The sequence below is a fragment of the Stenella coeruleoalba genome, assembly GCF_951394435.1.
Source record: "Stenella coeruleoalba genome assembly, chromosome: 4".
In the NCBI taxonomy this organism is placed as follows: Eukaryota; Metazoa; Chordata; class Mammalia; order Artiodactyla; family Delphinidae; genus Stenella; species Stenella coeruleoalba.
The window spans coordinates 120230863-120258604 of NC_137149.1; the positions used below are offsets into that span (position 1 = coordinate 120230863).

At 39.2% G+C, this 27742-nt stretch overlaps 1 protein-coding gene across 7 annotated transcripts in view; it reads left to right on the plus strand.

Annotated features, from left to right (window-relative positions):
• The window catches only part of SH3D19 (SH3 domain containing 19), a 180801-nt gene that overhangs the window by 68445 nt on the left and 84614 nt on the right, over positions 1 to 27742 (plus strand). For 6 of the 7 annotated variants that reach the window (XR_013827932.1, XM_079919271.1, XM_079919275.1 and 3 more), the window contains exon 2: positions 9393 to 9432. Coding sequence is in view for 4 of the 7 variants with exons in the window: in XM_079919271.1 (XP_079775397.1) it covers positions 9393 to 9432 (40 nt within the window). In the remaining 3 variants the exon portion in view is untranslated. Of the gene's footprint in view, positions 1 to 7702; positions 7720 to 9392; positions 9433 to 27742 lie in introns of those variants that run through there. The other variant, XM_079919273.1, reaches the window with a different exon arrangement.

Sequence of the window (27742 nt, forward strand, 5' to 3'; positions counted from 1 at the left end):
TAGTTCTCTTTCTCCCTTCTACTGCTTACTTTCGGGGCTTATTTATCACTTCTGTCAGAGGCTGCAATGGGAAACTGAAAAAAAAGTGAAAATCATATGTATTCATTTTTCGTAGTAGCCCTTGGTTCAAAAGTAGGGGAAGGGAAAGAGGCTGGAGCCGTTGGGTAAAGGAAGATTTTGGAAATGATTTATTAGTGCATTCCTGTCCTCTTCACCACTAATAAGCAAGAAAAAAATCCTACAGAATTTCAAAATCCATATTGGACAAAGGATGATTAACCTTTTAGATAATTCTACTCACAATATTATGAACTCTATGAATATTCGGTATCCCTCCTGTTATCATAATAGCAAACATTTATTGAGCATTTATCATGGTCAGCCACCATGCTATCCTCTATATGCATCTCTTCATTTAATCCTTGTTCACCTTGATAAGATGAGTACTACTGTGACATGTCCCCCTTTTACATGTGGATGCTGAGGCTTACAAAGGCCAGCTATCTTGCTAAGGTCATTCAGGTAATATACAAACAGTGGAGCAAGAACTCAAAACAAGGCCTGTCTGACCTAGAGTTCCTGCCCTTAACCTCTATCTAGGTTGTCATCCTGAAATAGCAACTGATTTCCCATTATGGGTATGACCCGGTAGTAGAGACCTGGAAGCACTACATGCACAAACCTTCTCTGTGGAACCTGTAATTCTAAAAAGCACAAATTCACCCAAACAATGCAAAATCAAAGATAATTAAGTGACGGGATTAAAGGAAGGACACATTTAATATAATCTTCAAAGATCAGGGTTTAACCCGATCGGGTTGGGGGATTTGTTCATCATTAGTTCCTTCTCCTTTTTGCGTTTGGGTACCGTGCCTGGCCCTACATCGGCTGGAGTTGAGTTAATTAGAGAAGTGCCATCTACATGTCAGGGGTGGCGCTGGACGTGGAGATGCAAATACTAGCTCTGTAAAGGGGCCTTGGGTTCCCAGGGGAGTGGATGGTGATAATGAAAGAACATTGTTCATGCTAAGGTACCAGATATCAAGTCTGATTTTGTACGAAATGTTTCCTCTTCAAATTAGTTTGGGAAATGCTAGTTAAAGTCGAACAAATTTTTTTAATTGTAATATTTCTTAGAGCCTTTAAGATACTAATATGCTTTGTGACTACCCCAGAGGTTTTTAGAATTTGGGAAACACTGGAAGCAATCCCTGTTATTGGGTCACTTTCTTAGGTTACCTTTCTTGTAGCATATCTTATTCCAGGTAAAATTTATGCCTCCTTTAGAAAAACCCTTAGGAGTGGCCTAATATTTTGAATATGGGTCTAATATTTTTAACTTGGCAGTTGGGGGAATAGAGATTTTTTTTTAACTAAAAGTTCTTTCTATCCCGTCTTAAATCACAAGTTTCACTTGCTGAAAAAAGTGAGATTTTGTAACAAGAAGAGTTCCAAAAGGGGCTTTCCTGGTGGCGCAGTGGTTAAGAATCCGCCTGCCAATGCAGGGGACATGGGTTCAAGCCCTGGTCCAGGAAGATCCCACGTGCCACGGAGCAGCTAAGCCTGTGCGCCACTACTGAGCCTGCGCTCTAAAGCCTGTGAGCCACAAGTACTGAGCCCACGTGCCACAACTACTGAAGCCCGTGAGCCTAGAGCCTATGCTCCGCAGCAAAGAGTAGCCCCCGCTCACCACAACTAGAGAAAGCCCGTGCACAGCAACGAAGACCCAACACAGCCAAAAATAAATAAAATATATAAACTTATTTAAAAAAAGAGTTACAAAAGTAATTATTAAGAGACTCACTAGGGGGCTTGAGGTGGGAGCAGCAGGGAGTGTTGAGGACACCTTGCTGCGAAGCCTGCTTCCATCTACTCCCCTCATCACCTTGCCTCCCAGGACCTGAGTGGCTCTGATGGCATGCCCATCTTCCAGAAGTCTCTACCGAATTCACTTTGAGGTGAACATGGGCACTGTAGATGGTGGCTCTGATGTTTCATCTGTGAAACTAACATAAAAACCTCAAGTCATATAAAGCCTCTTTCAGTAGTGAGTTGCACTCAACAATCAAAATGATTCAGTTTGGGGCTTCCCTGGTGGTGCAGTGGTTGAGAGTCCGCCTGCCGATGCAGGGGACACGGGTTCGTGCCCCGGTCCAGGAAGATCCCACATGCCGCGGAGCGGCTGGGCCCGTGAGCTATGGCCGCTGAGCCTGCGCGTCCGGAGCCTGTGCTCCGCAACGGGAGAGGCCACAACAGTGAGAGGCCCGCATACCACCAAAAAAAAAAAAAAAAAAAAAAAGATTTAGTTGAACTATTTAAGGAAGAATTATTAAAAAGAAGTAGCAGCCTGTTATCAAATAGCTGATTCTTCTTCCAGTTCAAATGTGCTATGTAGTTTTTTTTTCTCCTGTATGTAGTTTGGTTTGGTGAGAGCTACTTTGAGACAGATGAATAGACCAAATGTGGATTGTTTTAGGGCAGAGGTGATCCTTAAATCACTCGGGTGTTTATAAAAAGTAAAAATGTTTGGGAATTCTTAGGAAGACACATTTTTCAGCAGTATCAGATATATCAGTGAACCAACCACAGCCTAAAGAATGCAGCGCAGGAAAGGAAAGGGCTTGGGAGGGCATTGGGTATTACCATTATCAACAAACATTTACAGGGGGCAGTCTGTGAAGCAGAGTCTAAGATAGAGTTCTGCCTCATCAGACACACTGATAGGATAAGGGGGTAGACAGATGCCTAAAACTAAATAATACTACAGTATTATTTAGTATTGCTAAATGTCAAGTGAATTGTATAGATAGTACGAGAGTTCAGGTAGGATGTGGTAGGCAGAATAATGCTCTCCCCTCAGAGATGTCATGTCCTAATCCCTGGCACTTGTGATCATGTTGTATTGCATGGCAAAGAGGAATTAAGGTTCCTCATCAACTGATCTTGATGTAACATTATTTTGGATTATCCCGGCAGCCCCAGTGTAATCAATAATAAGGCTTCTCCACAGTGGAAGAGGGAGTCGGAAGAAGAGATCAGGGTCAGAGATTTAAAGATGCTACATTGTTGGAGGAAGGGGCCATGAGCCCAGGAATGCGGGTGACCTCGAGAAGTTGGAAAAGACAAGGAAACTGATTCTTCCCTAGGACCTCCAAAAGGACTATAGCCATGCACACACCTTGATTTTAGCCTTGTAAGACCTATTTTGACTTCTCACCTCTAGAACTGTAAGATAATAAATACATCTTCGTTGTTTTAAGCCACAGAGGTTAAGGTGATTTGTTATAGCAGCAACAGGAAACTAATACAAGGGTGCTGAAGAGGAAGAAGAGTCAGGGGCAATTTCATGAAGAAGGTGGTTCTTGAGCCAGGCATGAAGGATAATAAGAAGAGTCATAACGGGAGTTCCCTAGTGGCCTAGTGGTTAGGATTCTGGGCTGTGGCCTGGGTTCAATCCCTGGTCAGGTAACCAGACCCTGCAATCTGTGCGGCATGCCAGAAAAGAAAAAAGAATAGTCGTGGCAGAATTCGAGTTGTAAAACTTATGTTCCAGGTACTGCGCTAAGCTCTTTATACAGTTTAATTCATTTATCCTCACAAAAACTCTACAAAGATAGTATTCTTCCCCATTTTGTAGATGAGAAAACTGAGGTGTAGAGAGGTTAAGTAACTTGTGCAATCACTACTCTGCAGTACTAGGCACTCCACCTAGTTAATAGCTGGCCTTTGAATGCCAGATGGCAGCTGACATTTATTACTATGCACAGGCAGAGTTCTAAGGATGTCACTGTCATTACCTCATGGAGTCCTCTCAGGGTCTGGGGCACATAGTAATTTGTAATTTTTCTGAGGCATGGACTTATCTGGCCAGCAATACGGCTGTATTGGAGGGGAAGAGACAGGAACCAGAAAATTCGATCAAGACACAACCATTCATACAAGTGCTGATCAGAACCTAAAATGCAGGTAAAGGCAGCAGGCATGGGAAGGAGAAAACAAGATTCCAGAGACAGTCTGCTTCTTTGTTGAAACATAACTTCCACATGGAAAAAACTTCCCTTCCCTCTCTAATTCCTCTCCCCCTGTGATTTTAGCCTGCTGCATTTGAACGAGTTGAGGCGCTTTATAATTAGAATTAATGAAAGGCGTCAGTATTGGCAGTGCTGTAGACCAGATGTTTCCACTTATCCACAGAAGCGTGGGCAGCGCTCATGTAAATACACCTCACTTCTCTCATGCAACCGTCACTCACAGATGTTGTCTTTCATTCCTTGGACCAAGAGAGTAGTAACTTTCTTGCTTAAGTTCAACAACAACAGATACATATGTATTGAAAACCTACCATTTAAAAGAGCAATATACTAGTCACTGTGGGAGTCTCAAAAGTGGCTAAAAATCAGTCTGGAAACACACCTGAATGAGGGTGGTGAAATGGAATTAGAAAGAGGAGGTGAGGGACTTCCCTGGTGGCGCAGTGGTTGAGAAGCCTGCCAGTGCAGGGGACACAGGTTCGAGCCCTGGTCCAGGAAGATTCCACATGCCGCTGAGCAACTAAGCCCACGAGCCACAACTACTGAGCCTGCATGCCACAACTACTGAGCCCATGCGCCACAACTGCTGAAGCCCGCACACTCTAGGGCCTGTGTGCCGCAACTACTGAGCCTGTGTGCCACAACTACTGAAGCCCATGAGCCGCAACTACTGAAGCTCGCACACTCTAGGGCCCATGTGCTGCAACTACTGAGCCCGTGTGCCACAACTACTGAAGCCTGCGCACCCTAGAGCCCATGTGCCACAACTACTGAGCCCACGTGCCGCGGCTACCGAAGCCCACACACTTTAGGGCCTGTGTGCCACAACTACTGAAGACCCTGTGCCTAGGCCTGTGCTCCACAACAAGAGAGGCCACCGCAATGAGAGACCTGCACACTGGAACGAAGAGTAGCCCCTGCTCGCCACAACTAGAGAAAGCACAAGCGCAGCAACAAGGACCCAACACAGCCAAAAAAAAAAAAAAAGAAGAAAAAAGAGGAGGTGAATAGTTATTAGCTGGTGTCAGTAATTTCTAGAACGAATGCTGGATTTTTTTCAAGTAGGCGTATTTGCCATTTTCTCAGCCTACATATAAGAACCATTTAAAGATTTTAGGAAAACCTCTGAAACTCTCATCTGAGATATATAAAATTCCATTCACGTTCTATTTGAGTAGAACCAGTTTTGCTATCTTTTAAAGAGTCATTAAAGTAGGATTTGTGAACCCTGCGTAGATACCCTGTCTTCTAATGGAGGGATTCATTGTTTTATTTATTCTGCTTATCATAAGTAAAGAGGCGATAATACCGTAGGTGCAAGGAATTCTTCAGAATGTGTGTATCTTTCAGTGAATACTGACTGGCATTGACCATTTTTTTAAAAAACATAAACTATTCATACGTACTCCCAAGCCGGAGTATGTAAGTAATGCTTTGGAGTCTGATCCAGAATCCCTTCACAGATAACGGTCATTCTAAAGAGACATGTTAGTATTCCAATATGAGGTACAAGACAGATTCCCACTCTGTGTATTTTCATTCCCATGGACTGTCTTCCCACTAATTTCAAAGAATGATTTCGGACCTTTTGTTGCCGACTTGAGCAAGTAGTGTAAGTCCCTACCCAATGGGGTTTGATTTTTCTCTCCAGTTAAGTGATCAGAGCCAAATCCTCAAAGCCTGAATGTCTAACAGTAGATTCTAATAAGCTCTGAGTTGGCCATTCTTAATCAAAGCAAAAGATGACATTTGCATTTTTGTCATCTTCATTTCAAAGTGTTTGTCATATTATTAGATTCAAGATCACCCTGAATAATTAGCATCAGTAGAATCTGTCTAGCCATTCCCAAAAAGCTGTCCCTGCCAGAGTAAGGGCCTATTTCTACAATGGTGGTATACCACCTAAATATATGAACATTGGAATCATCATGTATGTCAGATTACTTAGAACCAGGAGTCATCATGGCAGGAAAATTTGGGTAATCTGGAGTTCTCACACAGACCCATGGAAACTTCCCAGCACTCTCCTGATTCTTGGTCCCCTTGATGTGCACGTTGCCTCCTTTCCGTGTCCTCACAACATTTACACACATCCAGGCTTCAGCACCCTTTGCACCAGTTCTGCCTACTTTCTGCCTTTGTTCTTCTTGCAGGGTATTCTTCCATTTCCTCAGTTAGCTTTATCAACTAGGAGACGTGGATGAATGGGGACAGGGAATGCAAGGTTTCTCGCTCTCCCTCTCTCTGTCTCTCCATTAGCGTGTGTGTGGGGGGTGTGACAGACACCTATGAAACCAACACACTTTCACACAGCCACCCAGCCATGCTGACCTTCACATTGAGAGTGTACTGCTCATCTTTGAGTGACCTAAAGATCATCACACTCTACTCGGTGGGCCCCCAGAGTTAGTGCATTATCCACAGCAAATGTGCACCATTTGGCAACTAAATTTTAGAGTTAGGGCATTCTTATCTTTAATAACTCTTTTCTTTGTGGAAATGGTGAGACTTTGGGCTAGTAAGTTATTTGTGTGAGTTCTAAGTATATAAAAGTTTGGGAAGCCTTTGCAAGTATATTCTAATTATTTAAAAATTAGAAACTCTGAAAAAAATTGGGGGGAGTGTGCCAAAGAGTATTTAATTAGAAATAAATAGAAACCATATGCTTAAAGCACTGTATGTAGTCAAGATGAAATTTCTATGTTTGCTACAGATCTGTTCTCATTTTTCGTAAGGGGATTTTAATCCAAATGTTTTATTATTGTTGGCAAGATCCAGATCCCAAATCTGCCCTCAGTGCTTTGTTTTGTTCAGTCTTAGCTTTTGGATCAAAATAACCACTTACTATTTTGCCAGAAATTCAGTGTTACCGCTAATGTATCTCTTGACAATTGCACAATAGCCTCGGCTGTCATGAAAATTACTTTGCTTAAAATAAGTATATAAAAATATGTGTAGACACAGAGGTGCACAACATACAGACATTACATATTTATATGTTTTCAAGCTAAAAGATGGCTTATGGCAAAATGTGAAGTACAATTATTTGTACACTTTAAGAAAAAAGATCAAGCCAAGAACATGTATTTTAATTTGTTTTCCATTGCCAAGAGCTAGGGGCTGGGGAATATTGTGAATAATGGATAAATTACCCTTACCCTGAAATTATCAAATATGTGGGTCTTAGGAGTAATTGTGTATGCATATTTACATAGAAATGTAACACATGTAACACCGAGAGTGAATTTGCAAGGAAATGTTTAAAATGTCCTCCAACAGATTATCAAGTTATTGTCTCAGATTTTAATTACTTCTCAATAGGGAAGTACAGTGGGGAGATATTTGTATTTTCTTAGAGCAGAAAGTATTAAAGTGACTGTAGAATTTCCTGTTTTAACCAGGAAAGGAGAACCATGAGCCATTCACTTCCTGAATGGCCACATTCCAGCTGTGCAGACTGATCATAACACATCTGCCAATCAGAACAGGCCCTGGAGGGGAGCCCTCAGATGCTGGGTCTTGTTTACATGCATGTGACTCTGTTTCTCCCCTCCTCCTGGGTGTTGTACGACTAGGAAGATTTGTAGGGGAATTCGCTATTACATGCCTAAAAAAACTGAACGAAACTGGGACCGCAGCCACAGCAAATGGTGTTACGGGCAGACTTTTAGCTCATCCTTAGCCGCAGGTAAGACTTGTTGCTTTGTTATGAGGATAGCTGATCTGCATCTAGGTGATGTGCACTGTATTCCTGACTTTAAATTTTTAGTACTCAACAAGTGAAAAACTCTATTTCTATTTAAGGGAGGGGTAAACCAAGTTAAATTAAAACAAAAGTTTTAAAAGCAGCAGTAGCACTCAGTGTGTAGAGAAATTGGAACCAGAAGCATATTAACCTTGTGCCTTTTGAAGAGCATTATATCTTAACAAACATGTTTTATTGTGCCTCTTCCTACTTGTTAGTGTTTCAGAGTACAGTGTCTTCCTGTGTGCTAACTCCTTGGTTTAAAAAGACATTTCTTGTTTATTATGAACCCATTCAGAAAGAATTTATATTCTTTCTATATGTAAATCTGATTCCTTTTCTTCCATAAATCTCTCTAGAAGTTTTAGAGAATGTCTTCGTTGCCTTTATGCTGCTCCATCAGCAGTAAAATTAAGGAAGAAAAAAAAAGAGAATTCTTGTCTAATCTTTGTTTCGCCATTAAATTATATCATGTTAGTGTTAATTCAGAAGATACTTTAGAGAACTGTATTTTGATAACATTGCATAGGATTTTTAAAAGTCATCGTGTAGGATTTAATTGTGGCTTACCCACTGCTTTCTTTCTTTTTTTTTTTTTTTTTACACGGTACGCGGGCCCCTCACTGTCGTGGCCTCTCCCGTTGCGGAGCACAGGCTCCGGACGTGGAGGCTCAGCGGCCATGGCTCACGGACCCAGCCGCTCTGCGGCATGTGGGATCCTCCCGGACCGGGGCACGAACCCGTGTCCCCTACATCGGCAGGCGAACTCCCAACCACTGCGCCACCAGGGAAGCCCCTTACCCACTGCTTTCTGTTGTTAGTTTTTTCATAACACTGAGATCTTTTTACTTCATTTATTTATTTTTAAGCATGCACTGAAGAAAAAATAATTACTCAGAGTCAAAAAAAAGACATCCTGTGGGTTTCGTGGCTCTTTCTCTTGTATATAATAGTCTTCAGGCTGATTGTGACAACCAAACAAAGTCTCCAGGCATTGCCAGATGTCCCCTTGGGGAGGAGGAGCAAAGTGGACACTGGTTGAGAACCACTGCCTTGTGGCACATTAGACCTAATTATCTGTGAAACATGGAAATCCAACTTCTGAAAAGTTCTGGGTGGTAGAGAGTTAAGGAAGAGGCTCTACTGGTCTCTGGGTATTTGCAGATGTAGCTGACTGCTCATTTTTTCCCCCTCCCCATCCTGTTAGAAGCTTTTGCCAACCATGATTCATGGAATGATTTTTTTGAGCTGAGTAATTTGTGGCTTTTCAGTTTCCTTACTTTCTTTCCTTAGCTAAATTTGTTTTGGTTTTAGCAAAGTGTTTAAAACAGCAAAGATCTTTGAAAATGAAACAATACATGTAATGATATATTTTCTAAGTAGATGATTTTAACAAACTGTAAAACCCTTACACGCCTGTCCTTCTTTGTATCCTTCGTACCTCCTCTGTCAGACAAATCCTTTCAACTCTGAAGAAGAGCCTTACAAGGGGAAGACACAGCAACCTTTGAACAGTCCTTTGTGAAATCTAAGGGTACGGCAGCTGGGATGTAAGAACTTCTTTTCCAGGACGTCTAAAGAGCATTTTAAAATGTAACTGTCTTCTTTCTTTACAGATCGAAACGAACGAAATAAACCAGAGCATCGTTCTTCAAGGTATGAATTTATAGTATTTACTAGCTCTGTATAAAGCTTCTCATTTGGAAAATATTGTTTGGAGGGAGTGCAAGTGTCCCTTTTAGAAATACTGTATACCTGAATCCTCCGTAGCACTCAAGCTTCACAAGGGAAATACTGTTCATTCTCTGAACAAAAATTCTTTATAAAATTATTGACTACCTGGAAGACATATTTTATTTTGAGAATTCCTATCGGTGACAGTTATATCTTTGCAAAAAATTATTTTATCCCTGCTTCTTTCCTTTTGCGGTTTACTTTCCTCCTTGTTCTTTAATTGGTATTTTTATAAATATGTACTGCTTTTTTCCTAATTATAAAACTAACATGGGCTCATTGTAGAAATTTTTAAATTATTTTTTAAAATATAAAGCATTAAAAAAAAACAGCATGTCTTTCATCAGCTAGAAATGGCTGGCTACTGCTAAAAATTTGATGTAATTCTTTCTAGATTTTATCAGTATATATGTATTCCAGCTGAATTCTTTAAGTTCTTGTTAGATAGTTTCAAATGGCTGGGAAGGTTCTGTTACTTCAGCCTCTTTCTCGTGCTGTCTGAGAGTATGTCTCACAAGACCTTCACCAGCACTGAAGAGTATTTTTTTAAATCCTTGTCAAACTTATATGTGGAAAATTGTCTAACTTCCACTCCTAGGCAAGAATGACAGACCTGTATTCGATTTTTTAACCCAGTTCTGTGAAGGATTGTAATTTTTTAAATACTATTTTCACCTTATTCCACATTCCATCACTTTTTCTTTGCATTTTATATTGTGGGAATTGATAAAATGGTAATAATACATTCACTGGGTTGAGTGGCCTGGTAAACAAATCCTGATGCTTTTTCAAGGTATCAAACTCTAGAATGCATTGACCTCAGATGAATAAAAATACAAAATCTATGAAAACTCTGTTAGTTAGAACAGCAATACATTTTGCAGAGACTGTCAATCAGAATAAGTTAGTGAGACCTAATCTGGGAGGAAAATGTAAATGAGTATTTGGGATATAAGGCTGATTTTTTTTTTCAGTTGTAATTCACATACATTTAAATTTACTCTTTTTGCTGTTTGATTCTGTGCGTTTTGACAAACACATACAGTTATATAACCACAACCACATTCATAGAAATATGTGTAAGAGTGATTTTTTAATACTTAAAAAAATAATAGAAGGGACTTCCGTGGCGGTCCAGTGGTTAAGACTTTGCCTTCCATTGCAGGGGGTGTGGGTTCAATCCCTGGTCGGGGAGCTAAGATTCCCACATGCCTCGCAACCAAAAACCAAAACATAAGACAGAAGCAATATTGTAACAGATTCAATAAAGACTTTAAAATGTCCAATTCAAAAACTTATTTTAAAAAAATAAATAATAGAAAAAAAGACAGAGACTTACTTCCCTGGCGGTCCAGTGGTTAAGACTCTATGCTTCCAATGAAGGGGGTGCGGGTTTGATCCCAGGTCGGGGAAGTAAGATCCCACATGCTTCGCGGCCAAAAAACCAAGATGTAAAACAGAAGCAATATCGTAACAAATTCAATAAAGACTTTAAAAATGGTCACATCAAAAATAAATCTTTAAAAAAAAGAAAAAGAGACAAGGTTAAGAGGACTTTGACAGCGTGCTTGACTGACATAAAGTTGGAAGGGTAAAAAATAATTAGGATGATAAAATCAGGATGCGTAAGACCCTTGACATACCAAAAGTTTAACTGAATTAAGCAATATGTGTTTTCATTGGAACAAATGTAAATCCTTACACCTAAGGCTGAAGGATCAGTGGAGCATGAGGAGATAGGGGAGATAGACCTTAACAATATGTTGGAAAAGATCTGGAGGATTCATAAATTCATCATGAGGGGAGTTCCCTGGTGGCCTAGTGGTTAGGATCCTGGGCTTTCACTGCTGTGGCCCAGGGTCAGTCCCTGGTTGGGGAACCGAGATCCCCCAAAAGCCCCGTGGCGGGGCCAACAACATCAACTAAATAAATAAATTCAGTCATCGTGAGTCAAAAATTTCATGTCATTGCCTCCACCTCCCCAGAAATGTCAGCATTGATTTAGTTATGCTGAAAGAACTCTAAGGTCCGGTACAAGAAAAGTGGGTAGCTCTAGGCCACACTTTTGATATTGTATCCAATACTGGGTCCACAAGGCCTTAAAAAATTGGCATACGCAGTGGGCTGGCTATGTTGGTATCACTTGGAGAACTTAAGAAAACAGAAACAGAGTCCCATGATCTACTCCAGAGATTCTCATCCAGTAAGTGTGGAGTGAGTGGATCCTGGGAATCTGTGTATTAAAGAAGTCCTCCAGTGATTCTGATGCAGAGCCAGGTTGGGAACCAACCACTGGGATAGAAGACAGCAGCTGAGTTGGGACAGGGACTATGAAAGAGACGAGCTGGGTAGAAATCAAAGCTAAGTTGCAGGAAGACTTGTGTAAGAAATTGGGTGAAGTTAGCCTCGGTTTGGAAGTTTGGGGAGGGGTATGGGACAGAAATAACTGGCTTCCAACACCTGGAGGGCTGTATAGAAGAGACTAGCAAAACTGTTCCTCATAAGTGCTGTTCCCTCTAAGAGGAACCAGGGAGCCTCAGAGGAATGGCTAATTCTAGGTCCTGGGAAGGGGAAAGTACAGGTAAGCTTGGACCCCTAGTGACAGAAAGTAGGAAGTGCTCAACTAATGGGGTCATGTCAAAAAGGCCTAGGAGGCAGCTTCAAGAGGCTCCCACTGGCCAAATCTGGGACAATTTGAGTAGCAAAAAGTTTTTAAACAATAGTGGATTCTAACACACCGGATTTTTAAAAATCCATGTAGAAGAAGAAATAGAATCAGAAAATTATCATTTTATAATTCTCAATGTAATAGTTGATTCAGGTAAAGATCACCAGTGGCTCCTAAAACCTGGGTAAAACAATTGCTGGAGGAGTAGATATTCACACTCCCATAAGATGATATTTAAGTTTTTAATTATAAAGGGGAAAATGTACCTTTTCAATGAAGAGATCTGGTGATCACATTCTTAATCAAGACCACAGATATCACTTATGTAGTAGTGTTCCCGGCCAAAAAAAAGGTAATGTTATGAAAAATACAAAAAGGCTAGAAAAATATTCTAGGTTAAAAAAGGCTGTGATTTTTTTTAATCTGGAATTTTAAAATCCAGGTTTAAAGAAAAAAAACCAGAAAACACTTTGGGGAATTCCCTGGCGGTCCAGTGGTTAGGGCTCCATGCTTCCACTGCCGAGGGCCTGGGTTCGATCCCTGGTCAGGGAACTAAGAGCCCACAAGCCACGCAGTGTGGCCAAGAAAAAAATAAAGAATAAAAATAAAATAAAAGAATAAAAAAACCACTGGGGATAATTAAGAAAATTTAAATACGAATTTTATTTTAGATAATATTTGATTAATATTACTTTGTTTAGGTGTATAGTAGGAAAGCTGTTATGTGGGAGAATGTCCTTATTCTTAGATGTATGCAGACGTATTAGAGGTGATGCAGGGTTATGTTTGCAGCATACCCTCAAATAATTCATGAAGAAAAAAACAGCAAGAGATAAAACAGTAAATATGGGAAGATATTAATAATTGGTGAACAGATGATAAGTATATATGGGTGTTCATTGTACTGTTTCTTTAACTTTTCTGTAGACTTGAAATTTTCACAATAAAAAGTAGCAGTGGAGGGGAACGGTTCTGTGTGTTCTGTGGCATCCAGAGGGTAGAATATGCGTCTGTGGGTGGAACCTTGAGGGGGTGGATTTCTGCACAATGCGAGGAAAGATTTCCAGGCGTAGCAGGCCAAGGATGGAATGCGCCATTCTGTAGGGGAACATGTCAAGGAAAAGCTGGACAAACTAGTGCTGGGATAAAATAGGAAAGATTGATGCATGGCTAAATCATGATTTTAGATGGCTCCAGCGCTTGATCATTCAGTAGCAGATAAATATCCAGGCTCAGGATACAACAGAAAACAAGAAAAAGTCTCCAGCTTCGTGGAGCACAGAGCGCCCATTGTTTGGGATTTACATTCCCAGTCTCTCATGTCAGGATCCAAGTCTTCCTAGTTCTGCTTCAGGCAATGCTTGTGGTACTGGGTCTTCAGCCTCTAATTTAAACTTTCAGGTTCTCAAGGACTCTGCTGCTGGTCTTGGTAACCCTCCCTACCAATTAGCTTTGTGCCTGGTCCACAATGAGCACTTAATAAATGAATATGGAATAATGGAATAAATGTCAAATGTAGCACGAAGAGAGAAAGGAAGTGCCAGTGTTTTTCCCTTGCAGGTTGGGAAGAACCTGACTCTCAAAAGCCCGCCCATGACTGTTATTGAATGTTTGTTACTACAGCAGCAAGGAGTAATGCCCTGTAAGAAAGGAGAAATGTTTTCCAGGAAAGGCCATCGTTGTCTGTCCAGGGTGTCTGCTGAGATTGGCAGCGACCTCCTCTTCCCCTCCCATCCTTAGCTGAGCCAGGCCACCCTGCCAGTCCAGCAGTGCATCAAGCAAATTAATACCTGCTGCATCAACAGAGCAGAAAGGAGAAAATATAAATAAAAGTCACTTAATTTTGGTATGTTTTTTGGTTCTCCTCAGGCCACTTGGCAGCAAGAACATGGGCTCAACGCCCAGCAAGGATAAGAGATGCATTTATTTGGTTTGTGTTTTTCTAAGGCCAAACACTCCTATAGCTTTCACAGTGAGAGGTGAATAAATCTGGGACGGCTGCCTGTTCTTTCATGTCGGTGCTGAAATAAGAAGGAAAGTAAAACTCTTGTCAAGTTAAAGGAAAAGTCTTATTAGGTATAGGTCAACACTAAGACCCCAAGCTAAAAAACATCACTAAGGCATTTTCAAGAGGCTTGCTGGGTGCTATTTGATTAGTTTGTTTTGTAGAAGTAAGAAATATCTGAATTCTTCTTGTCTTTTCGTTATTAGTTTAAATATACCATTTCCCAAATTGCTGTCCCATGGAACATTCTTTGTGGGATATCAGTTAGGATGCAAGAAGTGAATAATTAATGCATGCAAAAAGTTTGGAAATGGTGAGTTAAGACAAAATTAGACATATTTCTTTACTGAGAGTCTTTGATATACTGAAGTGCATTATAAAACTCCAAGTGAGAGACTTACTATAAAGGATTTTTAAAATTTGTTTGAATTTGTTACTTCCTTTCCCAGACACAGCTATTAATAACATCTAGAAAAATGTACTATGGAATGGCAGTTTGGGAAACTAATTGAGAGGGAGGTAAGAGCTAAAGATAATGAAGAAAGTTAAGCCCTGTGGCAATCCGTGCCAGCAATGGAAAATTAGGAACTCTTTTTATCACCCCACCAGCTCTGAATAATAGATCCCAGTGACTTATGGAGGCTGAAAAACCAGCTACTTTGCCTTAAATGCTTTACCAACTGCAAGGAAATAACTTATAGCAGGAAAAAAAAAAAAAAAAGAAGGCAACAAAACAGAGAACCCTTAATCTATTTCTCAAAAATTATCATTTGAGGGCTTCCCTGCTGGCGCAGTGGTTGAGAGTCCGCCTGCCAATGCAGGGGACGCGAGTTCCTGCCCCGGTCCGGGAAGATCCCACATGCCACGGAGCGGCTGGGCCCGTGAGCCATGGCTGCTGAGCCTGCGCGTCCGGAGCCTGTGCTCCGCAATGGGAGAGGCCACAAAAGTGAGAGGCCCGCGTACCGCAAAAAAAAAAAAAAAATTATCATTTGAATATTAGTCTTCCTAAAGCCTGTCATAATCCCCTTTGATACCCATTTATAAAGTTCAATGGAATTTCAGTAAAAATCACAAAATTTTTTAAATATTAGACAAAATGATTCTAAAATTTATAAGGAAGAACAAGAATAACCAAATAACCAAGGAAACTTTAAAGATCAAGACCAGGAGGTAGACTCTTGCAAGTGTTTTGTCAGCAGAGAAACAGGTCAAGGGAACAGGATAGAGAGTCCAGCAAAGACACAGATGTATGCGCATGGTTCTGTGTCACATGCTGTGATGGAGCTAGCAGTACAGGTCAGCAGGGAAAGCGGATGTGTCAACAAGTGGTGCAGTTGATTACCCGTATTTAAAAATCTAGATGGAATTTGCTTTACTTTATCCTGTAGGGTAGGATCTAAAGACATACAAGTAAAAAAGTAAAACATTTTGAAGAAATACGTAAGGATATCTTTATGACTTTAGAGTAACGAATGAGTTCTTAGACAAGTACAGACCACAAAGAAAATGATAAATTTGACTCTGTGAAAACTTTAAACTTATGTACATCGAGACAGCAAAAGCATGTGAAAAGACAAGTCATGACTGCAATGCACATAGGCAACAACAGTTAGTGTCCAACATAAATAAAAAACTATGCATCAGAAAGAAAAAGACAAATAACTCAGTAAAATAGGGGCAGGGAGCTCAGAAAAGATGAAACCTAAGGAACCAACTAATATTTGAAAAGATTCTTTACCTTGCTACTACTAAGAAGATGTGTTCCATGGGATAATGAGGTACCATTTCACTTCCATTGAGTTGGTACAGGTATCTCAAAGATTGACAGTAACAGTTCTCAGAGGTTGAAAATAATTTGGTACGTCATATTTAGAGAGTAATTGAGCAATGTCTGGTAAAGCTAGAAATGCCCATACCATACAACCCAGCAGGTGTTATATACCCTAGAGAAATTCTTTCACCTGTGTCAAAGGAACTATGTATAGGAATGTTGAAAGTAGCACTCTTTGGACTGAGGGAACTACAGCTACGTGTGACAACATAGATAAATCTCAGAAACAGAATTTTGGATGATAAAAAGCAAGTTGTAGGGAACTGTATCCAATCTCCTCAGATAAACCGTAATGGAAAAGAACATTTAAAAAAAGAATGAGTGTATGTGTATAACTGGGTCACTTTGCTGTACAGCAGAGATTGCCACAGCATTGTAAACCAACTCTACTTCAATTAAAAAAAAAAAAAGCAAGTTGTAGAAGAAAAATAGGTACAGTATGATACCGTATATGTAAAGCAGAGGTCAGCAAATGGTTTTTATAAGGACATGAGCGTAAAATTGAGTGAAATTTTCTTTGATTATTTCTGAAAGAGGAAAACAAAAAGGAGGAAGTAATCAAGAATGTTCAGAGGGGCTTCCCTGGTGGCGCAGTGGTTGAGAGTCCGCCTGCCGATGCAGGGGACACAGGTTTGTGCCCCGGTCCGGGAAGATCCCACATGCCGCGGAGCGGCTGGGCCTGTGAGCCATGGCCGCTGAGCCTGCGCGTCCGGAGCCTGTGCTCCGCAACGGGAGAGGCCACAACAGTGAGAGACCCGTGTACCGCAAAAAAAAAGAAAAAGAATGTTCAGAAAAAAACATGATCAAACACTGCTCCCATTTCATTTCTACTCATAGTCTACTCCTGTAGTTCCCACTACTCAAAGCACTATTTATTGCTCTGTGGATTTTTATCTCATTTTGTTACCCAAGAGTTAAACAAGTAACACGTGAAAACATTTTTTAGTAGTATAGAAATATGTGGTGTCTGTCTTTATTCCACAAGCAACTATTATTAAAGGAGTCTGATGGTTCATTGTCTATCCTAGTCTGCTTTCTATGCACATACATAGTATATATTCAAATAATATTTACAATAAATGAGGATATATATATGTGTGTAGTGTATATGTATATATATATGTGTGTATATATATTCATATATATATTTATGCCAACTTGCCTTTTCACTTGTATTTTAGAAAGTTTTATCATGCCACTTTCCACTTCATTGTTTTTTTCAGCTGCTACATAGAATTTTCTAGTGTAGTTATATTATTATTTATTCAACCAGTCTTTTATTGGTAGCATTTGGATTGCTTATTGATAGCATAACAGGAATGATGCTACAGTAAACATCTTTATGTTCATACCTTTGTGTACATGTGTGAGAAAACCTCTTGCTTCTTACGAGATAAATTTTTTACTCGTTTCTGTCGAACTCCTATTCTCATTCACACTTAAATTTTGACATTTTATATACCCTACATTTCTGTTTTCTTTGCAAATCTCAGATGGCTTCATGGTGGTTTGGTCCCAGCGTGGGTTCAGTAGGGCCTGTTGCAACCACTGTCCCCATAATGGGCCTGAACTGTCACCCACACAGAGAGGTACGTGTACTCAACATGAAGAATATTTATAGCACATAGTTTGGTGCACTCACAGTTAATAGTTGATGATATTAAAACTCATAGCAACCACTTTATCATTAAGAATTTGAAAGGGTCTTGGTTTTCTGCATTGGTACCCTACTGTTGGTCTTATAAAGATGTTTAGGATTTTGACACTTTACCATTATCACATTATGGTTTAAATAGATTAGCTAAAAGCAGAAGATTTAACTTGTTTTTGCTTTTCTCCTTTCTAAATATGTCTATTAAAATGTCATGCTCTGCTGGGCTTAGTTTAACTACTGTCATTCTGTAGCATTTCCCTACCCTTATGTTCTGATTCCCATACCTCTATAAACTATAACTTGTGTGTAATTACTTTCTAGCATTATGTTTTCTAAGCTATAAGAAAAACATTACTTTTGCTGTAGCATCTCTAATGCTGTAAACAAGATGAAAAATTAAAGTGTATGCAGGTTTTGGGGGAAAAAAATCCTTTTGCAATGGGAGATGAGAAAGGATTATTAACATTTTATGTCATTCTACAGAGAATATATACTTTTTATTGTGGTTTTCAGAAATATGACTTTAGCATTCCCCCCTAGTGTGATGGGAATGAAAATGAAGCATTTATATGGTTTATCAGTTGGGTAATTGAAAAGTTTTATCAGCTGGCCTATCACTGCCGTAGTGCTTAGTGCGGGGGGGTGGGGGGCCTCTCTGAAGCTGTTTCAAATTAAACTATCAGCAGGCAGTTAACTTTGGAACAGCAGCTGGTTCTGTGTTTGCTGCTTTTCTCAAAACTGGCAGGTGCGGCCCGCAATTCTCAGCAGTCCAGGGAGCATGTGGACATCCTGGCCCTTAAATCTTTTCATCCTAATTCTTTTCTCTCTTTCCCTTGGGTTATATTTTATATTAGTTCTTTACTTTTCTGCAGTATAATTTAGAAGCAGTTATTTACACAGTTCTACAAAATCTATATTAAATAGCCTTTAGTTGAGTGAACTTTGTATACATCTTTGTGGATCTCTATCTGCCCTTAGGTTATGATTTTACCCCGATTAATAAATATCCTTGTACAGCTAGACTTTAATTTTTTATTTTTTATTTAAGTGCTTTCCCTTACTGGCAGAGCATGATCACATTTTTCAGTGTGTGTATTGAATAGGACTATAAACCATAAAAGTGTACTAACTAATTCCTGGAAGCATCTTAGTGTGGACAGAATTCCTAAACAGTCATTCAGAAGCCCAGTCACCTGCTGTCTCGTTAACAGTAAACTGCTGTTGATCAAAATTCAGTCTTGTTTCATACATAAAACCCTTCCTTATTTTCTTTTTGTTTTAAATTGAACTATAGTTGATTTACAATATTGTGTTAATTTCAGGTGTACAGCAAAGTGATTCAGTTATATATATGTATTTATATGTATTTTTTTCAGATTGTTTCCCATTATAGGCTATTACAGGGTATTGAATATAGTTCCCTGTGCTATACAGCAAATACTTGTTGCTTATCTATTTTATGTATGGTGGTGTGTACCTTTTAATCCTATACTCCTAGTTTGTCTTTCCTCTCCTCCCTTTCCCCTTTGATAACCGTAAGTTTGTTTTCTATGTCTGTAAGTCTGTTTCTGTTTTGTATATAGATTCATTTGTATTATTTTTTCGATTCCACATATAGGTGATATCATATAATACTTGTCTTTCTCTCTGACTTAATTTCATTTAGTACGATATTCTCAAGATCCATCCATGTTGCTGCAAATGCAATATTTCGTTCTTTTTATAGCTGAGTAACATTCTGTTGTGTATATATACCATATCCTCTTAAACCAGTCATCTGTTAATGGGCACTTGGGTTGCTTCCATACCTTGGCTATTGTAAATAACGCTGCTGTGAACATTGTGGTGCAGGTATCTTTTTGAATTAGTTTTCATCTTTTCCAGATATGGAATGGAATTGCTGGATCATACAGTAGCTCTATTTTTAGGTTTTTAAGGAACCTCCATACTGTCATGAAACCATTCTTGAAACCAGAAATCAGGCCTGCTCCCAAAAATATAATTTCGGGGTTGAGGACTTCCTTTTTGATGAGGGGTTCCTCTGGACACCAAATCAGAGCATTCAGTTCTGCCCCGTGAGAAGTTTCTGTCACTTTCCATCTCGTTCCAGTTGTAGAGCAGCTCTCAGGAGATGCAGAGTGAGCCTGCCCACCCTTGTACAACACTTCTGTTGATAAATGCAGCAAAAATAAATCAGGTGTGCCAAAGAAGGACTTTGTGTGAGTCTCTCTCCTTTTGGAAAGGAGAATTGAGAATGAGTACCCTTTGATAATTAAGAAAATAAAAGAATAGAAGGAAAGTATAGATTGTCTGAATGCTTCAGAGTAACATTGTGTCTAAAATACAAACATCCCATCAATTGTAAATCTGTTTTCTAGAGATAAAATTGTCCCTGGCTGCACTGCCTTGTGTAGACAGTCCAGGGATGTTATCACAGAATGACAAGCAGGCCTTAAAGTTTATCACCATCCCTTGCCCAGTAGTTTCTCTTTGGTTACAGATTCCAGAGAGATGCTGTAAGTAGAAAAAGTCCTTATACGCTGAATTGCACTCTTTGGAATTTTTTTTTTTTTAATTATTTAGCTTTGGGGTTGGTCGGGGCGTATATATTGATTAACGCTGCCGAGGTATGCTGATGAACAAGCAGAAAGAGTCCAGCTCTAGCAGGAGTTTTAAAGAAAGAGGCAGGGATAGTGTGGTCTCAGAGGAAGAGAGCTTGTGTAAGAAACTACCTTATTTCCAGTGCTGCATGAAGTTCAGGTGTACTTCCTCTTTGTGGGAATTCCTGAGATAACCTTGTATACTCATGATGAAAATTCCTTTTATTTAATTCAAGTTGAAAGGGTTTCAGTTGCTTTTAACCTCGTGAGTTAATATAATATCATTAGAAGGAATATCAACAATACTGTAATTTAGAAATGAAAATCAAATACTTACATTGACTTTAGGACTAGCCCAGACTATAGCCTTGATTCTAGGATTTATTTCCACAGAGGTTAGGGTACCATGAGTATATTGACCAAATCCCTGCCATACAATATATTGTGTGTAGAAGAAAATGTATTGCTTGTCTTATGAACACTGACAGCATATCTATGCCTTGGTGAGTAATAGAAGGCTTTATTGTTCTGTCCTCTTCAACAAAAGGCCAAAAAAAAAAAACCAAAACAAAACACCCCTCTTTTATTTTTTTTAAACATCTTTATTGGAGTATAATTGCTTTACAATGGTGTGTTAGTTTCTGCTTTATAACAAAGTGCATCAGTTATACATATACATATGTCCCCCTATCTCTTCCCTCTTGCATCTCCCTCCCTCCCACCCTCCCTATCCCACCCCTCTAGGTGGTCACAAAGCACCGAGCTGATCTCCCTGTGCTATGCGGCTGCTTCCCACTAGCTATCTGTTTTACATTTGGTAGTGTATATATGTCCATGCCACTCTCTCACTTTGTCCCAGCTTACCCTTCCCCCTCCCCATATCCTCAAGTCCATTCTCTAGTGCGTCTGTGTCTTTATTCCCGTCTTGCCTCTAGGTTCTTCATGAACTTTTATTTTTCTTTTTTTAGATTCCATATATATGTGTTAGCATACGGTATTTGTTTTTCTGACTTACTTCACTCTGTAAGACAGACTCTAGGTACATCCACCTCACTACAAATAACTCAATTTCGTTTCTATTTATGGCTGAATCATATTCCATTGTATATATGTGCCACATCTTCTTGATCCATTCATCTGTTAATGGACACTTAGGTTGCTTCCATGTCCTGGCTATTGTAAATAGAGCTGCAATGAACATTGTGGTACATGACTCTTTTTGAATTATGGTTTTCTCAGGGTACATGCCCAGTAGTGGGATTGCTGGGTCGTATGGTAGTTCTATTCTTAGTTTTTTAAGGAACCTCCATACTGTTCTCCGTAGTGGCTGTATCAATTAACATTCCCACCAACAGTGCAAGAGGGTTCCCTTTTCTCCACACCCTCTCCAGCATTTATTGTTCATAGATTTTTTGATGATGGCCATTCTGACAAGTGTGAGATGATATCTCATTGTAGTTTTGATTTGCATTTCTCTAATGATTAGTGATGTTGAGCATTCTTTCATGTGTTTGTTGGCAATCTGTGTATCTTCTTTGGAGAAATGTCTATTTAGGTCTTCTGCCCATTTTTTTTTTTTTTAACATCTTTATTGGGGTATAATTGCTTTACAATGGTGTGTTAGTTTCTGCTTTATAACAAAGTGAATCAGTTATACATATACATATGTTCCCATATCTCTTCCCTCTTGCGTCTCCCTCCCTCCCACCCTCCCTATCCCACCCCTCCAGGCCGTCACAAAGCACCGAGCCGATATCCCTGTGCCATGCGGCTGCTTCCCACTAGCTATCTACCTTACGTTTGTTAGTGTATATATGTCCATGCCTTTCTCTCGCCCTGTCACAGCTCACCCTTCCCCCTCCCCATATCCTCAAGTCCGTTCTCCAGTAGGTCTGTGTCTTTATTCCTGTCTTACCCCTAGGTTCTTCATGACATTTTTTTTTCTTAAATTCCATATATATGTGTTAACATACGGTATTTGTCTTTCTCTTTCTGACTTACTTCACTCTGTATGACAGACTCTAGGTCTATCCACCTCATTACAAATAGCTCAATTTCGTTTCTTTTTATGGCTGAGTAATATTTCATTGTATATATGTACCACATCTTCTTTATCTATTCATCCGATGAAGGGCATTTAGGTTGTTTCCATCTCCGGGCTATTGTAAATAGAGCTGCAGTGAACATTTTGGTACATGACTCTTTTTGAATTTTGGTTTTCTCAGGGTATATGCCCAGTAGTGGGATTGCTGGGTCATATGATAGTTCTATTTGTAGTTTTTTAAGGAACCTCCATACTGTTCTCCATAGTGGCTGAACCAATTCACATTCCCACCAGCAGTGCAAGAGTGTTCCCTTTTCTCCACACCCTCTCCAGCATTTATTGTTTGTAGATTTTTTGATGATGGCCATTCTGACTGGTGTGAGATGATATCTCATTGTAGTTTTGATTTGCATTTCTCTAATGATTAATGATGTTGAGCATTCTTTCATGTGTTTGTTGGCAATCTGTATATCTTCTTTGGAGAAATGTCTGTTTAGGTCTTCTGCCCATTTTTGGATTGGGTTCTTTGTTTTCTTGATATTGAGCTGCATGAGCTGCTTGTAAATTTTGGAGATTAATCCTTTGTCAGTTGCTTCATTTGCAAATATTTTCTCCCATTCTGAGTGTTATCTTTTGGTCTTGTTTATGGTTTCCTTTGCTGTGCAAAAGCTTTGAAGTTTCATTAGGTCCCATTTGTTTATTTTTGTTTTTATTTCCATTTCTCTAGGAGGTGGGTCAAAAAGGATCTTGCTGTGATTTATGTCATAGAGTGTTCTGCCTATGTTTTCCTCTAAGAGTTTGATAGTGTATGGCCTTACATTTAGGTCTTTAATCCATTTTGAGCTTAGTTTTGTGTATGGTGTTAGGCAGTGTTCTAGTCTCATACTTTTATATGTACCTGTCCAGTTTTCCCAGCACGACTTATTGAAGAGGCTGTCTTTTCTCCACTGTATATTCTTGCTTCCTTTATCAAAGATAAGGTGACCATATGTGCGTGGGTTTATCTCTGGGCTTTGTATCCTGTACCATTGATCTATATTTCTGTTTTTGTGCCACTACCATACTGTCTTGATTACTGTAGCTTTCTAGTATAGTCTGAAGTCAGGGAGCCTGATTCCTCCAGCTCCATTTTTCTTTCTCAAGATTGCTTTGGCTATTCGGAGTCTTTTGTGTTTCCATACAAATTGTGAAATTTTTTGTTCTAGTTCTGTGAAAAATGCCATTGTGGTTTGAGAGGGATTGCATTGAATCTGTAGATGGCTTTGGGTAGTATAGTCATTTTCACAATGTTGATTCTTCCAATCCAAGAACATGGTATATCTCTCCATCTATTTGTATCATCTTTAATTTCTTTCATCAGTGTCTTACAGTTTTCTGCATACAGGTCTTTTGTCTCCTTAGGTAGGTTTATTCCTAGATATTTTATTCTTTTTGTTGCAATGGTAAATGGGAGTGTTTTCTTAATTTCACTTTCAGATGTTTCATCATCTGTGTATAGGAATGCAAGAGATTTCTGTGCATCAGTTTTGTATCCTGCTATTTACCAAATTCATGATTAAATCTAGTAGTTTTCTGGTAGCATCTTTAGGATTCTCTATGTATAGTATCATGTCATCTGCAAACAGTGACAGCTTTACTTCTTCTTTTTCAATTTGGATTCCTTTTATTTCTTTTTCTTCTCTGATTGCTGTGGTAAAACTTCCAAAACTATGTTGAATACTAGTGGTGAGAGTGGGCAACCTTGTCTTGTTCCTGATCTTAGTGGAAATGGTTTCAGTTTTTCACCACTGAGGATGATGTTGGCTGTGGGTTTGTCATATATGGCCTTAATTATGTTGAGGAAACTCCCTCTATGTCTACTTTCTGCAGGGTTTTTATCATAAATGGGTGTTGAGTTTTGTCGAAAGCTTTCTCTGCATCTATTGAGATGACCATATGGTTTTTCTCCTTCAACTTGTTAATATGGTGTATCACATTGATTGATTTGCGTATATTGAAGAATCCTTGTGTTCCTAGAATAAACCCCACTTGATCATGGTGTATGATCCTTTTAATGTGCTGTTGGATTCTGTTTGCTAGTATTTTTTGCATCTATGTTCATCAGTGATATTGGCCTGTAGTTTTCTTTCTTTGTGACATCTTTGTCTGATTTTGGTATCATGGTGATGGTGGCCTCATAGAATGAGTTTGGGAGTGTTCCTCCCTCTGCTATATTTTGGAAGTGTTTGAGAAGGATAGGTGTTAGCTCTTCTCTAAATGTTTGATAGAATTCACCTGTGAAGCCATCTGGTCCTCGGCTTTTGTTTGTTGGAAGATTTTTAATCACAGTTTCAATTTCAGTGCTTGTGATTGGTCTGTTCATATTTTGTATTTCTTCCTGGTTCAGTCTTGGAAGTTTGTGCATTTCTAAGAACTTGTCCATTTCTTCCAGGTTGTCCATTTTATTGGCATAGAGTTGCTTGTGGTAATCTCTCACGGTCCTTTGTATTTCTGCAGTGTCAGTTGTTACTCCTCCTTTTTCATTTCTAATTCTGTTGATTTGCGTCTTCTCCCTTTTTTTCTTGATGAGTCTGGCTAATGGTTTATCAGTTTTGTTTATGTTCTCAAAGAACCAGCTTTCAGTTTTTTTGATCTTTGCTATAGTTTCCTTCATTTCTTTTTCATTTATTTCTGATCTGATCTTTATGATTTCTTTTGTTCTGCTAACTTTGGAGTTTTTTTGTTCCCCCCTCTCTAATTGCTTTAGATGTAAGGTTAGGTTGTTTATTTGAGATGTTTCTTGTTTCTTAAGGTAGGATTGTATTGCTATAAACTTCCCTCTTAGAACTGCTTTTGCTGCATCCCATAGGTTTTGGGTCGTCGTGTTTTCATTGTCATTTGTTTCTAGGTATTTTTTGATTTCCTCTTTGATTTCTTCAGTGATCTCTTGGTTATTAAGTAATGTGTTGTTTAGCCTCCATGTGTTTGTATTTCTTACAGATTTTTTCCTGTAATTGATATCTAGTCTCATGGCATTGTGGTCAGAAAAGATACTTGATATGATTTCAGTTTTCTTAAATTTACCAGGGCTTGATTTGTGACCCAGGATATGATCTATCCTGGAGAATGTTCCATGAGCACTTGAGAAGAATGTGTACTCTGTTGTGTTTGGATGGAATGTCCTATAAATATCAATTAAGTCCATCTTGTTTAATGTATCATTCAAAGCTTGTGTTTCCTTATTTATTTTCATTTTGGATGATCTGTCCATTGGTGAAAGTGGGGTGTTAAAGTCCTCTACTATGATTGTGTTACTGTTGATTTCCCCCTTTATGGCTGTTATTATTTTCCTTATGTATTGAGGTGCTCCTATGTTGGGTGCATAAATATTTACAGTTGTTATATCTTCTTCTTGGATTGATCCCTTGATCATTCTGTGGTGTCCTTCTTTGTCTGTTGTAATACTCTTTATTTTAAAGTCTATTTTGTCTGATATGAGAATTGCTACTCCCTCTTTCTTTTGATTTCCATTTGCATGAGATATCTTTTTCTATCCCCTCACTTTCAGTCTGTATGTGTCCCTAGGTCTGAAGTGGGACTCTTGTAGACAGCCTATATATAGGTCTTGTTTTTGTATCCATTCACCCAGTCTGTGTCTTTTGGTTGGAGCATTTAATCCATTTACATTTAAGGTAATTATCGATAAGTATGTTCCTATGACCATTTTCTTGTTTTGGGTTTGTTATTGTAGGTCTTTTCCGTCTCTTGTGTTTCCTGCCTAGAGAAGTTCCTTTAGCATATATTGTAAAGCTGGTTTGGTGGTGCTGAATTCTTTTAGCTTTTGCTTGTCTGTAAAGGTTTTAATTTCTCTGTCAAATCTGAATGAGATCCTTGCCAGGTAGAGTAATCTTGGTTGTAGGTTTTTCTCCTTTATCACTTTAAATATGTCCTACCACTCCCTTCTGGCTTGAAGAGTTTCTGCTGAAAGATCAGCTGTTAGCCTTATGGGGATCCCCTTGTATGTTATTTGTTGTTTTTCCCTTGCTGCTTTTAATATTTTTTCTTTGTATTTAATTTTTGATAGTTTGATTAACATGTGTCTTGGCATGTTTCTCCTTGGATTTATCCTGTATGGGACTCTCTGTGCTTCCTGGACTTGATTAACTATTTCCTTTCCCATATTAGGGAAGTTTTCCAGTATTATCTCTTCAAATATTTTCTCAGTTCCTTTCTTTTTCTCTTATTCTGGGACCCCTATAATTCGAATGTTGGTGCATTTAATGTTGTCCCAGAGGTCTCTGAGCCTGTCCTCAATTCTTTTCATTCTTTTTTCTTTATTCTACTCTGCAGTAGTTATTTCCACTATTTTATCTTCTGGGTCACTTATCTGTTCCTCTGCCTCAGTTATTCTGCTATTGATCCCTTCTAGAGAATTTTAAATTTCATTTATTGTGTTGTTCTTCACTGTTTTTTTGCTCTTTAGTTCTTCTAGGTCCTTGTTAAATGTTTATTGTATTTTCTCCATTCTATTTCCAAGATTTTGGATCATCTTTACTCTCATTATTCTGAATTCTTTTTCCGGTAGACTGCCTATTTCCTCTTCATTTGTTAGGTCTGGTGGGGTTTTACTTTGCTCCTTCATCTGCTGTGTATTTCTCTGTCTTCTCATTTTGCTTAACTTATTTTGTTTGGGGTCTCCTTTTTGCAGGCTGCAGGTTCGTAGTTCCCATTGTTTTTGGTGTCTTTCCCCAGTGGCTAAGGTTGGTTCAGTGGGTTGTGTAGGCTTCTTGGTGGAGGGGACTAGTGCCTGTGTTCTGGTGGATGAAGCTGGATCTTGTCTTTCTAGTGGGCAGGTCCACGTCTGGTTGTGTGTTTTGGGGTGTCTGTGGCCTTCTTATGATTTTAGGCAGCCTCTCAGCTAATGGATAGCGTTGTGTTCCTGTCTTGCTAGTTGTTTGGCATAGGGTGTCCAGTACTGTAGCTTGCTGGTCGTTGAGTGGAGCTGGGTCTTAGCGTTGAGATGGAGATCTGTGGGAGATTTTCGCCGTTTGATATTATGTGGAGCTGGGAGGTCTCTTGTGGACCAGTGTCCTGAACTTGGCTCTCCCACCTCAGAAGCACAGCCCTGATGCTTGGCTGGAGCACCAAGAGCCTGTCATCCACACGGCTCAGAATAAAAGGGAGGGAAAAAAGAAAGAAATAAAATAAAATAAAATAAAATAAAATGAAGTTATTAAAATAAAAAATAATTATTAAAAGGAAAATTTGTTAAGTAATAAAGAAAAAAAGAAAGAAATTAAGGAGAGAGCAACCAAACCAAAAAACAAATCCACCAATGATAACAAGTGCTAAACACTATAGTAAAAAAAAGAAAAAAGGACAGACAGAACCCTAGGACAAATGGTAAAAGCAAAGCTATACAGACAAAATCACACACAGAAGCGTACACAT